Source organism: Equus quagga, chromosome 7, assembly GCF_021613505.1.
Source record: "Equus quagga isolate Etosha38 chromosome 7, UCLA_HA_Equagga_1.0, whole genome shotgun sequence".
NCBI classification, from domain to species: domain Eukaryota; kingdom Metazoa; phylum Chordata; class Mammalia; order Perissodactyla; family Equidae; genus Equus; species Equus quagga.
This window is the reverse complement of record NC_060273.1, coordinates 100,365,919-100,382,653: the sequence shown is the minus strand read 5'-3', so window position 1 is coordinate 100,382,653 and position 16,735 is coordinate 100,365,919. Positions and strand designations below refer to the sequence as shown.

At 35.1% G+C, this 16,735-nt stretch overlaps 1 protein-coding gene across 1 annotated transcript in view; it reads left to right on the top strand.

Moving 5' to 3' along the window:
* YTHDC2 (YTH N6-methyladenosine RNA binding protein C2) overlaps positions 1 to 16,735 on the top strand; it is a 75,967-nt gene that overhangs the window by 36,221 nt on the left and 23,011 nt on the right. The window contains exons 14-20 of the mRNA XM_046667869.1: positions 31 to 127; positions 208 to 295; positions 379 to 459; positions 2,431 to 2,513; positions 5,879 to 5,984; positions 7,457 to 7,576; positions 14,740 to 15,012. Coding sequence (XP_046523825.1) covers positions 31 to 127; positions 208 to 295; positions 379 to 459; positions 2,431 to 2,513; positions 5,879 to 5,984; positions 7,457 to 7,576; positions 14,740 to 15,012 — 848 coding nt within the window. The remainder of the gene's footprint in view (positions 1 to 30; positions 128 to 207; positions 296 to 378; positions 460 to 2,430; positions 2,514 to 5,878; positions 5,985 to 7,456; positions 7,577 to 14,739; positions 15,013 to 16,735) is intronic.

The window sequence follows — 16,735 nt, the reverse complement described above, 5'->3', positions numbered from 1 at the left end:
TTAATATTATGAAAATCATTCTTCTCCAAGGTGCAATTTTAATTTTCCTACCTGGATATGATGAAATTGTTGGACTGAGGGATCGCATCCTGTTTGATGACAAGCGGTTTGCTGACAATACACATAGGTAAAAGCTAAAGCTTTGTATTTGTTGCTTTAAATAAGAGGTGAGTACCATAGTATATTTTCCCTTTTAATTGTCAACAGATATCAAGTCTTTATGCTTCATTCAAATATGCAAACATCCGATCAAAAGAAGGTATTAAAAAACCCACCTGCAGGTGTTCGAAAAATAGTAAGTTTCATAAAATATTTTTTCCATTTTATTAGACATTAGTTCTATTTTCATGTTAACTATAACATAACATCCCATTGCAGATCCTTTCCACCAATATTGCTGAAACCAGTATCACAGTCAATGACGTTGTCTTTGTTATTGATTCTGGTAAGGTGAAAGAGGTATGTATGGATAAGTTGTATTTTCACTTAAATGAAGAAGGTTAAGTGCCATTCCAGTAAATGCTTTTATAACCAGAATTCACTTTAATGGGAAAATTTCTGGTTCTACATGAATTTAAGATGGCAAATGTTGATTTCACTAAAGTGAATATTCTACCTTAAACAATTCAGTATATAGGATGTATCTTATATTTTAAAAAACTATACAAAAAAATTAGCTTCTGCTAACTAAATACTAAGAAAGTAAAGGATTTGGCAGTTTTAGTGAGAATTTTGTCAAACGGTATGGGAATTTGATTCATATTTTGTGTGTTTTCCTGTTACATGTGGGCATGGACCATGTTCTTCTTCTTTGTTGTTATATCTTCTGTGCTTCACAGATAGTAGGTATTCAAAAGATGTTTATTTCAAGAGAACCATGCTGAGAGAAAGCAAGCAACCATAAAACCAGGGTTCAGCAAATGAAAGTTAACAGCCAAATTGGGCCCATCACCTGCTTTTATAAAAATAAATTTCACAGGATCACTGCCACGTCCACTCTTTTACCTGTTGTTTGTGGCTGCTTTCAACACTGCAGTGGCGGATTTGAGTAGTTGGAACAGAGACCCTCTGCAATGGCTGAAATATTTACTACCACCCTCGATATAAGTAAAAGGCAGTGTTTATTTCTTTTTAGTATTGCAATGCCCAGCAGTTCTTATTACCCTTAACTTTGGTAGATCCTTTCACTGAAAGAATTGAAGGTGATAGAGGTGGTTGATTTTTCAGAGAAAGAAATACTATCCATGTTGTGAAAAGCAAGTTGTGTCTGTTCTAGTGGATATAAATGCTCATTTTTAATGTGAAAAAGATCATTAGTTGCAAAATATTTTCAATGTGATTTTTAGGAATTACTTAGAGAAAATAAAGTTTTACTGTAAAATTTGGACATTTTATTATAGTTGGATACTGTAAAGGAGGGATAAGTTTCATTTTTTGTAAGAAGATGATGAATATTGTCACTGAAAGTCTAAATGTTGAGTCAATGAAGATTCAGATTTTATTGTCCTAAAATTATCTAAAGCTGATGAAGTAGATTTTGAATATTTTAGAAATTAATTCCTTTAGGTGTTGTTTATCAGGTGAATCATGGTTTAGAACACGATGGTAGTGTCAAGTTATTTTACTTACGAAATTGACAAATTTGACAGTTTATTAAAAACTAAATAAATGGCATCTTTTCTGAAAAGCTCATAATTAACTATTCTGAGAAGATGTTTGTATTTGCTCTGTGTAGTTATTTTATGAAAGGGAAAGTACAAGTCACTGAATGATTGGAGTATATATTCTAGTTAGGAATGCATTCTTTTAATATATTTTTTGACAGTAAATTTTGACTTTAGATTCTTTAAGGAAGTATGAGGGTAGTAATGGTTCTTTTTTACTTTCTCTTCTATAACATTCTGGATAGGCTAACTGCGTTAGTGGCTCAGCAGGAGGTAAAATGGAAGGGGTTAAAAATTCTTCACTTTGGGATAGATTTAGTTCAGCAATTGTTATTCTTATCCTCCAGATCAGCTGCCTGGAAAGTATTTCAGAAACTGTCTTTCCCTGATCACTCCTATTCCGCATAATGATGTAAATCTGATAGAAAATGACCTTAAGAGAATAGATCAGTTCTCTCTAATCTTGATACCTTATGAGAACTGACTGCTGTTATCCAGCTGTGGCAGAGAGAAAAAAATAGCTCAGCAAGGCACAGAATGAGGAAGTTTTACAGCTCTTCTAAGTTTAATTTTCATTCTTTTTCCATGGAATGGTTGTAACCAGAAATCTGGATTTTTTTTTTTTAAATCAATACCTTGTTCTAATGATCTAATCGAGAGGGGCTTTGAATTAAACTTGGCATGTTAAAATGTGTTCGTAATGTTTCTTGCTGTTACTTTTTAAATACCTTTATGTTTTAACACGAAGATGATTTAAATTATACAGAAATCCTTTGATGCCCTGAATTTTGTTACAATGTTAAAAATGGTGTGGATTTCCAAAGCTAGTGCCATACAACGAAAAGGCAGGTAATGTATATTTAATGTACATTCATTCAATTGCCTGTAAAATGGAAACATTTTCATATGTATTACATATTTAATGTATATTCAACTTTCTATGCAATGTTAACTTTTTCATGTTAGTCTGAATTTTTATATTATTTTTGCAAAGCAAACATTTTAATACTTTTTTAAAAGTCAAATTCAGGTTATGTTAAAATTAAAAAGTTTTTCCTAGAATAATTTACACATGAAGATGTAAGAAATTTAAAAAACAAAAATAAAAGCAAAAATTTGGGCTCGGCCTGGTGGCACAGTGGTTAAGTTCGCCCATTCTGCTTTGGCAGCCCAGGGTTCACTGGTTCAGATCCCAGGTGTGGACCACACACTGCTTGTAAAGCCATGCTGTGGCAGGCGTCCCACATAAAATAGAGGAAGATGGGCATGTATGTTAACTCAGGGCCAGTCTTCCTCAGCAAAAAGAGGAAGATTGGCAGCAGATGTTAGCTCAGGGCTAATCTTCCTTAAAAAAACCCAAAATAAAATAAATAAAAGCAAAAATTCTGAATATTTGCAATACACAGGACAAAGGACTAATTTCTGTATTATACATAAAAGCTCTTTTAAATTAATTGATAAAGATTAATCCATTAACCTCACATATTCCACCTCATATATACCAAAAGAAATACAAATTAATGAGGTACTAGTTTTTGCTTATCAGATTGGCACTGATGAAAATGTTTAACAGTGTACACAAGGGAGTTGGCAAAAGCATGGGCCAATAGGCTTTCATAGTTTGTTGATGGAAATTTAAGTTGGTGTGTCTTCTTCAGAGGGCAGTTTGAAACTGTTTATTCAGATCTACCCTTTGAAGGTAGAGTCCACTTCTCGTAATTTGTCCTGAGTATACTTGCACATGTGCACAAAGATGTATGTTTAAGAATGTGTTTTTCAGTATTATTTGTAATAGTGAGAAGTCTGGGAGCACTGCAGTGTCCATCAACAGTGAAGTGGTTACATAAATTATGTTTTAGCCACACAATGGTAAACTAGGTAACTGTTAAAAGGAAAGATGTAGATGTATGTGTTTTTATGTGGAATGAGTTTTCAGACTATCTTATTTGGAAAAAGTTAGGTATAGAACATGAGTCTAGTGTTCTTTTGTGCTAAAAAATATATGTATATGTTTGTGTGTATATTTAGACACATACGTTGTTAAGTCTGAGAGAAATATTAAAAGACAATTGTTGTTGACTCTGAGGAGGAGGATTTGTGGGGCTCTTGAAGGAAGGAGACAATTTTCATTTTATATTTTTTTGTAGTTTGGTTATTTATTTTAGTATATGTGTTACTTTTTCATTTTTAAAAAGGTAAGATTAAAGAGTATCATTTTTCAGTAATTATTTGACTAATTTTTCTTCAATTTTAACTAATAGGAAAACATCAAATACTGACTTTAAAGAATGCCTCATATGCTGAAGACAATGAATGCATTATTTCTGTACTTTGTAACTTCATAAAATGCTCTTGAGGGCTTTGTTGTTATTGTATGAATTGTCTTATGACAAAGTGTGGCTTGACACATTGAGTTGTATTTATATGCTGTGAATAGTATATTATTAGGGATAAAAATCAGAAATTGTAGACATTTCCATTGTCATCTTTTTCAACAGATATTTTTTGACAGCCTTCACTGTGCAAGTGTTATGGATACAATGATGAATAAACTATAATCTGATGGATAAAGTCTGAGGTGGGCGGAATGTTGCCACCCATTTTGGAACCCATTAAATTAAGCAATTTGTTTTCTTTGCTACCACTGGATAATGCTTCTAGAGGAGTTAAGATAGAATCTGAGATAAATATGAATAAAGAGATGTTGTGGAAAGACATTTCTGGCAAAGGGAAAGCATACACAAAGGCCGAAAGGCAAGAATGAGCAAGAAGGTTGTTTGGATGGAGTTTAGTTTAGAGGAGAATAGTGAAAAATGAGTGGAAAGAGGTAAGTTGCAGACAGGTCTTTAAGGCCCATTTTGTGTTTTTCTCTCTCTGCTTTTTTTTTCTTCCCCTCTAATAAACCAGGGGATGGCATGATTATAGTTTTCTTTCAGCTCTTTGACGAATGAATTGGTACAGACAAAATGACGGCAGGAGGACCCAGTAGGAGGCTCTTTTATTAGTACTTCCATTTACAATAAGTAAGAGATGAAATCAGCTTGGATTGTTATAGTGGTGGTAGAAATAAAGAGAAATTGATAATTAATTCAAGAGATATTAAGGGATGTAATATTGGTGATCGTATATCCAAGGGCATGAGGGGTAAGGAATAGAGTGGAGTCAAGGATGTCAATCAGGTTTCTGTCTTAGAAAAATTTATGGGTGGTGGTGCCATTGTCAGATAGGGAAAATGCCAATAGTGGTTGTATTGGGGAGAAGAATTAACTTTTGGTTGTGTTGAGTTTGATTTGACTAGAAAATCCAGGTGGAGCTAAGAGGCTTCTGAAGTATAGGTCTAGAATTAGGATAAGGAGATCTTGATGGAGGGAAATTGAAATCAGGAGGGTAATTAAGATGACTTTGGGAGAGAGTAAGGTAAGCAAACAGAGGGCTGAGCTCCAACCTCATGGGAACATCCAACATTTAAGGTCTGGGCAAAGATAGAAATCTCTCAGAGGTGGCTAGATAGATGGGAAAGCTGATGGGTATCTAGTGAGGGAAATATTTGATGAAGGAATGGCTTGACAATGTCAAATTTTGTAACTTGTATCACATTATGTTATAGTTATGTTTGCTGCTCTGGATTGTGAACTTTGTGAGGCTAGGGATTTTCTGTATCTCTATCACTTAGCATATTCAGCCTTGCCATTAGCTCATGTAGTGACTTTGGGTAAAATTAAAAGAGACTGCTTTTCCCCAAGATATTTTTCTACAACTTTCCGGAAAATATAAGTCTCTATGATGATGAGGTAAATGACACTTCCTTGGAGTTATGTAATGCATAATTTGCACAATTCTAATCAGTGGGCCTAAATGTACTGCTTGGTATCAGCTCAGTAAATAGATTAAATTTAAATTACCAGGTACTTATTCATGCTTTATTTTTTACTTACTTTCATATGTATTTTATTTTTTAATTTTTACTATTACCTTTGAAGGTATATCAGGTAAGTGTCATTTATGAATCTCAGTTTATAAATGAGGTAATTGAGTTCTGGACAAGTGAAACACCTGAAAGAATTCACAGCGGGTACGAATCAGAGCAGGAATTCAAACTCAGATGTCGTGATCCTGGTTCATTGTTCTGTCTCCTATATCACATTGCTTTTTTAGTTTCCTTAGTATAGCCTTTATTCTTTCTTTGAGTTTTAATTTTGTGTTTTACTTTTAAGGGCAGGGAGATGTAGACCTGGAATTTGTTTCCGGCTCTTCAGTAGACTCCGATTCCAGAATATGTTGGAATTTCAGACTCCAGAACTTTTGAGAATGCCATTACAGGTAGAAATTTACTTAACTCTATAAGTCTATTTTTGTGGGTGAGGGATGAGAGGTACCATTTTGGACTTTTAAATAATTTATAAAACAAAATTATGAAATATATATTATGGAGGGTAGTTATATAAATAACTAATATTTTTTCTATACAAGAAAATTTAATCCATAAACCTTCAAAATTTTAACAAATTACTTGAGTTCATTTAAATTAGGTACAGTTTATAAGTATTTTTTTTATGCAACATTCTAGGAGTCTATCAACCACATAGTGTTCACCTTTTACGTTCTCCACGAGGATTAGAAAATAAATTATTTAAGGTCCAAAAGAGAATACCAAAGTCCCAGTTTAACATACTGAAGTACTTTGGTAGTTTTGGAACTGAGTTTATTGAGATTTCCTGACCTTTATTGTTTTCCTTTAGATTTTCTGACTTCAGGGAACAGCCAGACACTGGGTAGTTTCTAGGGAAAAAACACCAGAAGTACATTAATTTGATTCTTTCGTGTGCTGAACTAGACTCTGACTTCCAAACCTTTAAAGAGACACTGGATCATGTTTTTGGCATCCATGTATCTAGATGACTTCCCACTTCCCCAAGTGTATGTGCCGTTTTCTATTCCTCTTAGGATAAAATGCAAAATTCTTAACAAGAGCCTAAATTATCTCTTCTGCTTCCGTCTCCAGTTTTAATTTTTTAATTCTTGCCTTTCCTCCTCTCTCTACTCATACAAGTAGTTTCAATTTCTCAAGCATATCTTGTTTCTTTCTATTTTAGGGCCTTCATATGTGCTCTCCCCTCTCTCTAGAATCCTCCCCCTTGTTCCTTTTATAATTAACTCCTGCTCAATCTTTACATCTTAGTTTGTGTCATTTCCTCAGAGAAATTATCTTCAACTTCCCCTGGCCTCCTTCTCTTTCCTTAACTTGATTAAATCTTTTATTTTACCTCTTTAGCTCCTTCATGGTATTCTTCATAGCAGCTGTCACAATTCTAATTAAGTAGTTGATTTTACAATTATTCTGTTTTTCACACACAGTGAAAACTCCGTGAAGGCAGACTCTTGTCCATCTATCTTCTTCTTTTTCTCCAACTTGCTGCATAGTGCCTAGCACCTAGTAAGCACTTAAATATTTGTTGAATGGATAAAAGATTCTAGAATGTAATATAAAGAAAAAAAAAAGTTTTTTGGGACAGTAACTCTTGTTGTTGTATATAAGAACTATGTGAGGAGACATTGCCAGTGGGGGCAAGATGACTGTGATGAATTGATGATGGATGTTTATTAAGATTCTAGCACTTAGGGCAAAGTATGAGCCCATCTTTCATAGAAAGACATTGTTCCCTCTACTCTTCATTTTAGTAAAAGGCTCTACTAGTCTGTGTTTGGGAACTATACTTCCCATGTTTTCTTTGAAAATAAAAATCAATTATAAATTTCAATATTTCAAAATTATTTGCTGTTTTTATTTACAGGAACTTTGTTTACATACCAAGCTGTTAGCCCCAGTTAATTGTCCTATTGCTGATTTCCTTATGAAAGCTCCTGAACCTCCACCAGCTTTAATTGTAAGAAATGCTATACAAATGCTTAAGGTTGGTATCTTAATGGTTTTATTTTACCTGACTGTTGTACTTGAAATGTAAACCAAATGAAAATGCATGTTAACTAATTTTGTACTTAAAAAATTATCTTAAATAATCATGTATTTTGAATCTCATGGTAATTAGAGTAAAATAGTAAGTATAGTTCTTTTTTATATATTTGAAGCAAAATATATATATATATATATAATTTTTTTATTGAGGTCATAATAGTTTGTAACATTGTGAAATTTCAGTAGTACATTATTATTTGTCATACACCATATAAGTGCACCCCTTCACCCCTTGTGCCTACTCCTCAACCCCCTTCCCCTTGGTAACCACTGAACTTTTCTCTTTGTACATGTGTTTGTTTATCTTCCATGTATGAGTGAAATCATGCTGTGATTGTCTTTCTCTGTGTGGCTTATTTCACTTAACATAATACCTCAAGTTCCATCCATGTTGTTGCAAATGGGACAATTTTGTCTTTTTTTATGGCTGAGTAGTAGTCTATTGTATGTATATATATCACATCTTCTTTAATGAATCATTGGTCGATGAGCACTTGGGTTCCGTCCATGTCTTAGCTATTGTGAATAATGCTGCAGTGAACATAGGGGTGTATAAGTCTCTTTGAATTGTTGATTTCAAGTTCTTTGGATAAATACCCAGTAGTGAGATATCTGGGTCATATCATATTTCTATTTTTAAGTTTTTGAGAAATCTCCATGCTGGTATTTTTTTTTTTTTGGTGAGGAATATTGGCCCTAAGCTAACATCTGTGGCCAATCTTCCTCTTTTTTGCTTGATGAAGATTGCCACTGAGCTAACATTTTTGCCCATGTTCCTCTACTTTATGTGGGATGCCTCCACAGCATGGCTTGAGGAGCAGTGCTAGGTCTGCACCCAGGATCTGAACCTGTGAACCCTGGGGTGCCGAAGCAGAGCTTGCCAACTTAACCACTATGCCACTGTGCCGGCCCCTACATACTGTTTTCCATAGTGGCTATACCAGTTTGCATTCCCACCAGCAGTGTGTAAGGGTTCCCTTTTCTCCACAACCTCTCCAACATTTGTTGTTTTTTGTCTTGGTGATTAGAACTATTCTAACAGGTGTAAGGTGATATCTTAGGGTAGTTTTGATTTGCATTTCCTTGATGATTAGTGATGTTGAACATCTTTTCATGTGCCTATTGGCCATTCGTATATCTTCTTTGGAAAAATGTTCATATCCTCTGCCCATTTTTTGGTTGGATTGTTTGTTTTTTTGTTGTTCAGTTGTGTGAGTTCTTTGTATATTATAGAGATTAACCCCTTGTTGGATATGTGATTTGTAAATATTTTCTCCCAATTGGTGGGTTGTCTTTTCATTCTGATCCTGGTTTCCTTTACCTTGCAGAAGCTCTTTAGTCTGATGAAGACCTGCTTGTTTATTTTTTCTTCTGTTTCCTGTGTCTGAGTAGATATGGTATTTGAAAAGATCCTTCTAAGACTGACGTCAAAGAGTGTACTGCCTGTATTTTCTTCTAGGAGTTTTATGGTTTCAGGTCTTACCTTACAGTTTTTGATCCATTTCGAGTTTATTTTTGTGTATGGTGAAAGATAATGGTCTACTTTCATTCTTTTTTTTTTTGAGGCAATTTAAAGAAGCTTTTATTTATTTATTTATTTATTTTTTGAGGAAGATTAGCCCTGAGCTAACTACTGCCAATCTTCCTCTTTTTGCTGAGGAAGACTGGCCCTGAGCTAACATCTGTGCCCATCGTCCTCTACTTTATATGTGGGACACCTGCCACAGCATGGCTTTTGCCAAGCTGTGCCATGTCCACACCCGAGATCCGAACCGGTGAACTCTGGGCCGCCGAGAAGGGGAAGGTGTGAACTTTACCGCTGCACCACTGGGCCCGCCCCTACTTTCATTCTTTTGGATGTCACTGTCCAGTTTTCCCAACACCATTTATTGAAGAGACTTTCCTTTCTTCATTGTGTGTTCTTAGCATGTTTGTTGAAGATTAGCTGTCTGCAGATCTGTGGTTTTATTTCAGGGCTTTCAGTTCTGTTCCGTTGATCTATGTGTCTGTTTTTGTACCAGTTCCCATGCTGTTTTGATTACTATAGCTTTGTAGTATATTTTGAAGTCAAGGGATTGTGATGCCTCCAGCGTTTTCTTTTTTCTCAGGATTGCTTTAGCTATTTTGGGTCTTTTGTTGCCCCATATGAATTTTAGGATTCCTTGTTCTTTTTCTGTGAAGAATGTCATTGGGATTCTGATTGGGGTTGCATTGAATCTATAGATTGCTTTACGTAGTATGGACATTTTAACTATGTTTATTCTTCCTATCCATGTGCATGAATATTTTTCCATTTCTTTATGTTGTCATTGATTTCTTTCAGTAATGTCTTACAGTTTTTAGTGTATAGGTCTTTCACCTCCTTGGTTAAATTTATTCCTAGATAGTTTATTCTTTTTGTTGCAATAGTAAAATGGGATTGTATTCTTGAGTTCTCTTTCTGTTAGTTCGTTATTGGAATATAGAAATGCAACTGATTTTTTAAGTTGATTCCATACCCTGCAACTTTGCTGTGTTTGTTGATTATTTCTAATAATTTTCTGATAGATTCTTTAGGGTTTGCTACATATAAAACCATGTCATCTGCAAACAGTGAGAGTTTCACTTCCTCATTGCCTATTTGGGTGCCTTTTATTTCTTTTTTTTTCCCTGAAGATTGGCACCTGAGCAAACATCTGTTGCCAATCTTCTTTTTTGTTCCCCGTCTTCTCCCCAAAGCCCTCTGGTACATAATTGTATATTCCAGTTGTACGTCCTTCTGGCTCTGCTATGTGGGATGCTGCCTTAGCAGGGTTTGATGAGCGGTGCTGGGTCTGCACCCAGGATCTGAACCAGCAAAACCCTGGGCCACTGAAGCAGAGCACACAAACTTAACCACTTGGTCATGGTGCTGGCCCCTCCTTTTCTTTCTTTTTCTTGCATAATTGCTCTGGCCAAAATCTCCAGTACTATGTTGAATAAGAGTGGTGAGAGTGGACACCCTTGTCTTGTTCCTCTTCTAAGAGGGATGGCTGTCAAGTTTTTCCCTGTTCATTTGGCTCTGGGTTTGTCATATGTGGCCTTTATTATGTTGAGATACTTTCCTTCTGTACCCATTTTATTGAGAATTTTTTGGATAAGTGAATGTTGGATCTTGTCAAATGCTTTCTCTGCCTCTGTTGAGATGGTCATGTGGTTTTTATTCCTCATTTTGTTAATGTGGTGTATCACATTGATTTGTGAATGTTGAACCATCCTTGTGTCCCTGGTACATATCCCACTTGATCATGGTGTATGATCTTTTTAATGTATTGCCCTATTCAGTTTGCCAATATTTTGAAGATTTTTGCATCTATGGTCTTCAGTGATATTGGCCTATAATTTTCCTTCTTTATGTTCTCCTTGTCTGGCTTTGGTATCAGGCTGATGTTGGCCTCATAGAATGTGTTAGGAAGTGTTCTAGCTTCCTCAATTTTTTGGAATAGTTTGAGAAGGATGAGTATTAAATCTTTGAATGTTTGGTAGAATTTTCCAGAAAAATAGGATTTTTATTTTTTGGGAGGTTTTTGATTACTGTTTCAATCTCTTTGCTTGTAATTGGTCTATTCAGATTCTCTATTTCTTCTTGATTCAGTTTTGGGAGGTTGTATGAGTCTAAGAATTTATCCATTTCTTCTAGGTTGTCCAGTTTGTTGGCATATAGTTTTTGATGGTATTCCCTTATAATCCTGTGTATTTCTGTGGTATCCATTGTAATTTCTCCTCTTTCATTTCTAATTTTACTTATTTGAGCCTTTTCTCTCTTTTTCTTAGTGAGTCGGTGTAAGGCTTTGTCTATTTTGTTTATCTTCTCAAAGAACCAGCTCTTTTGTTTCACTGATCCTTTCTACTACCTTTTTTTTTTAAAATTTCACTTATTTCTGCTTTAATTTTTATTATTTTCCTCCTTCTGCTGAATTTTGACTTTGTTCTTCTTTTTCTAAATCAATTAGGTGTAGTTTGAGATTGCTTATTTTTAGATTTTTCTTGTTTGTTAAGATAGGCCTGTGTTGCTATGAATTTCCCTCTTAGGACTGCTTTTACTGCATCCCATATGAGTCAGTATAGGGTATTTTCATTTTCATTTGTCTCTAGATATTTTTTCATTTCTCCTTTAATTTCTTCATTGATCCATTGGTTTTTCAGTAGCATGTTGTTTAGTTTCCACATCTTTGTCTCTTTCCCAGCTTTTTTCTTGTAGTTGATTTCTAGTTTCATAGCATTATGGTCAGAAGAGATGCTTGATATGATTTCAGTCCTCTTAAATTTATTGACAGTTGCCTTGTTTCCCAAGATATGGTCCATCTTTGAGAATATTCCATGTGCACTTAAGAAGAATGGGTATTCTGCTATTTTTGGATGGAGTGTTCTATGTATATCCATAAAGTCCTTCTGGTCTAGCTTTTCCTTTAAATCTACAGTTTCCTTGTTGACTTTCTGTCACCCATTGATGTAAGTGGGGTGTAGAGTTTCCCCTACTATTATTGTGTTGTTGTTAATATCTCCTTTTAGATTTGTTAATAGTTACTTTATGTACTCTGATGCTCCTATTTTGGGTGCATAGACATTTATAAGTGTTATGTCTTCTTGATGGAGTGTGCTTTTTATCATTATATACTGCCCTTCTTTGTCTCTCATTGCATGTTTTATCTTGAAGTCTGCTGGTGTCTGATGTAAGTATGGCAACACCTGCTTTCCTTTGTTTGCCATTAGCTTGTAGAATCGTCTTACATCCCTTTACTCTGAGGCTGTGTTTGTCTTTGGAGTTCAGATGTGTTTCCTGGGGGCAGCATATTGTTGGGTCTTGTTTTTAAATCAATCCCCCCACTTTGTGTCTTTTAATTGGAGAATTCAGTCTGTTTACATTTAGAGTCATTATCCATATATGAGGGCTTATTGCTGCCATTTTATCACTTGTTTTCCACTTCTTCTGCATTTCCTTTGTTTTTTGTCTCATGTATTTTGGACTGCCAATTCAGTTAGGTAGTTTTCTATGATGATTTTCTTAGTTTTCTCTTTATCATTTGTGTCTTTGTTCAAATTTTTTGTTTACTGTTTACCATGAGGTTTGCATAAAAAATCTCGTAGATGAGCTAGTCCATTTTCTGATAGCTTCTTATTTCCTTAGACTAAGCCAATTCCATCCTCCTCCTCTTCTCCTTCTAAGTTATTACTGTCACATCTTATTCCATCTTGTGTTGTGAGTTTATGGTTAAAATGATGGGATTATATTTATTTTTGGTGTTTTCCTTCCCTTTATCTTTAATGTTATAATTAAGTGTTTGCTAACTTGTTCTGATAGAGAGCTGCAATTTTCTGATTTTGTCTACCTATTTATCTCCTTACTCAAGGCTTTGAAACCCTTTTCTTTTTTTTTCAGGTATAGGGGCCTTCTTGAGCATTTCTTGTAGGGGGAGGATCTGGGGGCAATGAACTCTCTTAGCTTTTGTTTATCTGGGAAAGTTTTTATTTCTCCGTCATATTTGAAGGATATTTTCACTGGTTAGAGTATTCTTGGCTGAAAGTTTTTGTCTTTTAGAATTTTGAATATATCATTCCACTCTCTCCTAGCCTGTAAGGTTTCTGCTGAGAAATCTGCTGAAGCCTGATATGGGTTCCTTTCTAAGTTATTTTCTTCTGCCTGGTTGCCCTTAATGTTTTTTCTTTGTTATTGACTTTTGCCAGTTTTACTACCCTATGCCTTGGAAATGGTCTTTTTATGTTGATATAGTTAGGAGATCTCTTGGCTTCTTTCACTTGTATTTCCAGCTCCTTCCCTAGGTTTGGGAAGTTCTCAGCTATTATTTCTTTGAACAAGCTTTCTGCTTCATTCTCCTCTTCTCTCTCTGGAATACCTATAATCCTTATGCTGCATTTCCAAATTGCGTTGGATATTTCTTGGAGAATTTCTTCGTTTCTTTCTACTCTTAGTTCTCTCTCCTCCTCCATCTGAAGCATTTCTATATTTGTCTCCTGAAGACTGCTGATTCACTCCTCCATAATATCAGCTATATTGTTCAGGGAGTCCAGATTTTTCTTTATCTCATCCATTGTATTTTTCATCTCCAACATTTCTGATTGGTTCTTCTTTAGAGTTTCAGTCTCTTTTGTGACAAAGTTCCTGACTTCATTGAACTTTCTATCTGTATTTTCTTGTAACTCGTTGAGTTTTTTTTATGATAGGTATTTTGAATTCTCTGTCATTTAAATTATAAATTTCTGTGCCTTCAAGATTGATTTCTGGGTACTTGTCATGTTCCTTCTGGTCTGGAGATTTAATACATTTTTTCATACTGCTTTATGGCATGGGTTTGTACCTCTGCATAGTGATAGTACCTGATCACAGCTTCTACCTGCCACCACTGGGGCTGGGGGATGGAGGTCAAGAGCTGTATATTTTGAGCCTGCCATCATCTGTGGCTTGCTCACTCCAGCTGCTGGCTGCTTTTCTATCTGTGTGGCGCTATGGCTGACTGGCTGACCTGGAGTGCTGGGCTGGGGATGGGCACTCTCTTTCACCTTGCATGATCCTAGGGGCGTTCTCGTTCTGCCCTTGCTAGCTACTCTCCTTGGGTGTTGGCTTGATGAAGACACCCCCACAACAGCTTAGGCACATCTATATGGGGCTTTCCTACAGGCTGTGAGGGAACTTGGAGAGCAAAGGTTTTCCTGCAGATGGCCATCTCCCCCCAGTCCTTTCACAGCTGCATGCAGTCCCCAGGTTGCTGCTATTTGGGAGGGAGAGGAGATTCCCCTTACCTCCTTCCACTTCCTCTGGGGTGTCCAGCTCCTCCACCTTCAGACGTATGGCTGTGTGGGTCTCTCAGACGTCTTTTGTGATATGTGAATGTCCTCTGTTGGTATATGAATGTCCTTTTCGTTGTATCTTAGAGGGGAGAGTCTAAGGGGAGAGCTCACTCTGACATGATGCTGATGTCACTTCAGCAAAATATATTTTTTATGAGATGTGGTAGCAAAAGAAAATTTACATTCTTACGTCATACTTATGGATTTTTAAGTGTGTGGTTTGATTAAACATAATTTTTGGTCATGTCAGATTCTGTTTTGTATCCTTTTGTTTAGACAATAGATGCAATGGATGCATGGGAAGATCTCACTGAACTTGGATATCATTTGGCTGACTTGCCAGTAGAACCACATCTTGGTAAAATGGTTCTGTGTGCTGTTGTTTTAAAGTGTCTGGACCCTATCCTTACAATTGCCTGCACGCTAGCCTATCGAGACCCTTTTGTCCTACCAACCCAGGCGTCTCAGAAACGTGCAGCTATGCTTTGTAGGAAACGTTTTACTGCAGGAACTTTCAGTGACCATATGGCACTTCTTAGAGCATTCCAGGTATTATTATTGTCATTTTATTTCTAAAAGTGTTGCTGGTTAAACACATTTCTGGGTCGTGTAACAAATTAAAAAAATACATATGATTTCACTAATTTTGTTATTATAAACTCACATTTTATTAATAGCCCAGAAAAATATCTTCCTAATGTTAGTATGTTAAAATTATCACAGTTTTTCTCTATTTTCTTTCATTTTCTCAATGTTCTCCTTGTAGGAATATATGTATGTTTGTATGTATATATTTATTTATACTTGTATTTATTTTTTAACTAATAGGTTTCTTATCTTCCTTATGTTTCAGACATGTCTCGACAAGGAATGCTTTAAAATTTTAGTTAAGCAACATTGTATATTCAAAGTACATAGAACAAAGCTTGAGAGAAGGTTATCTTGAATTTAGTATCTATTTATTGATTTTTAGAGTGCATCTTTTTCTTGTGTGGTCAAGACACTATGCTAAGAACCTCATTTTATAAAGTGAATTCCAAAAATCGCTTAACAACCTTTTAAGATAATAGTAGTGAGAAAGTGAGGAAAGTGATAAATGGGAAAGAAAAGATAAGGAAAGTGGGACTCTGAGGAAGGGAAATGATTTAGAAATTCAGATATGTGGGGAAGAATATGTTATTTCTTGAAAAAGTAGATATGTTATTTATCCTTAAATTCTCCTGAATGTAGGCTGTGCCTACACATTTTTAAAGAGTTTCATTTTGTTTATGCAGGAAGTACTCTTTTTCAGGCATACAGGAATTTTCCAGTGCATGCAATTTAAAAAAATAATTGAACTCTCTTTTGTGGGCATTATTGAACAGTGGATGGTGCCCTGCTATTAATTGAGTGTATTAGATACCATATATTCTAGTAAATCAGTTGAGTGATAATAATTAGAGATTTTGAGTAGAATTCCTTTCTATTCTTTGCTTTTTCCCCGGCTCCTTCAAAAACAGAGAGGAGAAATTGCTGCCTTGGTCTTTCAGTTATATTGCAAAGCAAGAGATCTCATTTTCAAAGAGGAGCTTTCTTGTACTGCATATAGATGGTTTCTGGAAATCACTTTCCATTCTTAGACAGTTTAGGAGGTTGATATAGAGCTTATTTTTGGAGGACTGGAGTGTTAGAATTCTTAGATATAAATGGTGTTATGCTGGCTTAGTTGAAAACCTGCCACACTTTGGTGGAGGAAAATTAGACATATCTGCAAAGGTAAATATTTTTACGTAGCTGGTCATTTAGGTTACCTGATACTTAGTTCTCAGTGGTATTTTATTAACTTAATAGTTTCATAGCATTTGAGTATAAATTAACTAACGATAAATTTTATTTGATCATAAAGTCTTAGATTTTGTTTTTTATATTTTATTTTTTATTTTTTTTATGTAATTGACATATAATAGTAGTTTTGGGTGTACAACATAATGATACAATATTTGTGTATGTTGCAAAGTGATCACTGCAGTAAATCTAGGTAACATCCATCACCACACATAGTTACAAATTTTTTCTCTTGTGATAAGGACTTTTAAGATCTACTCTTGAGTCTGTTAACTAGACTCATTGTGGTGACCTCCTCAGAACATATACAAATGTTGAATCAGTATGTTATACACCTGAAAGTAATATAATGTTATGTGTCAATTATATTTCAATAAAAAAATAAAAGTTTATTAAAGCAAAAAAGATCTACTCCCTCAGCAACTTTCAGATACACAATACAGTGTTA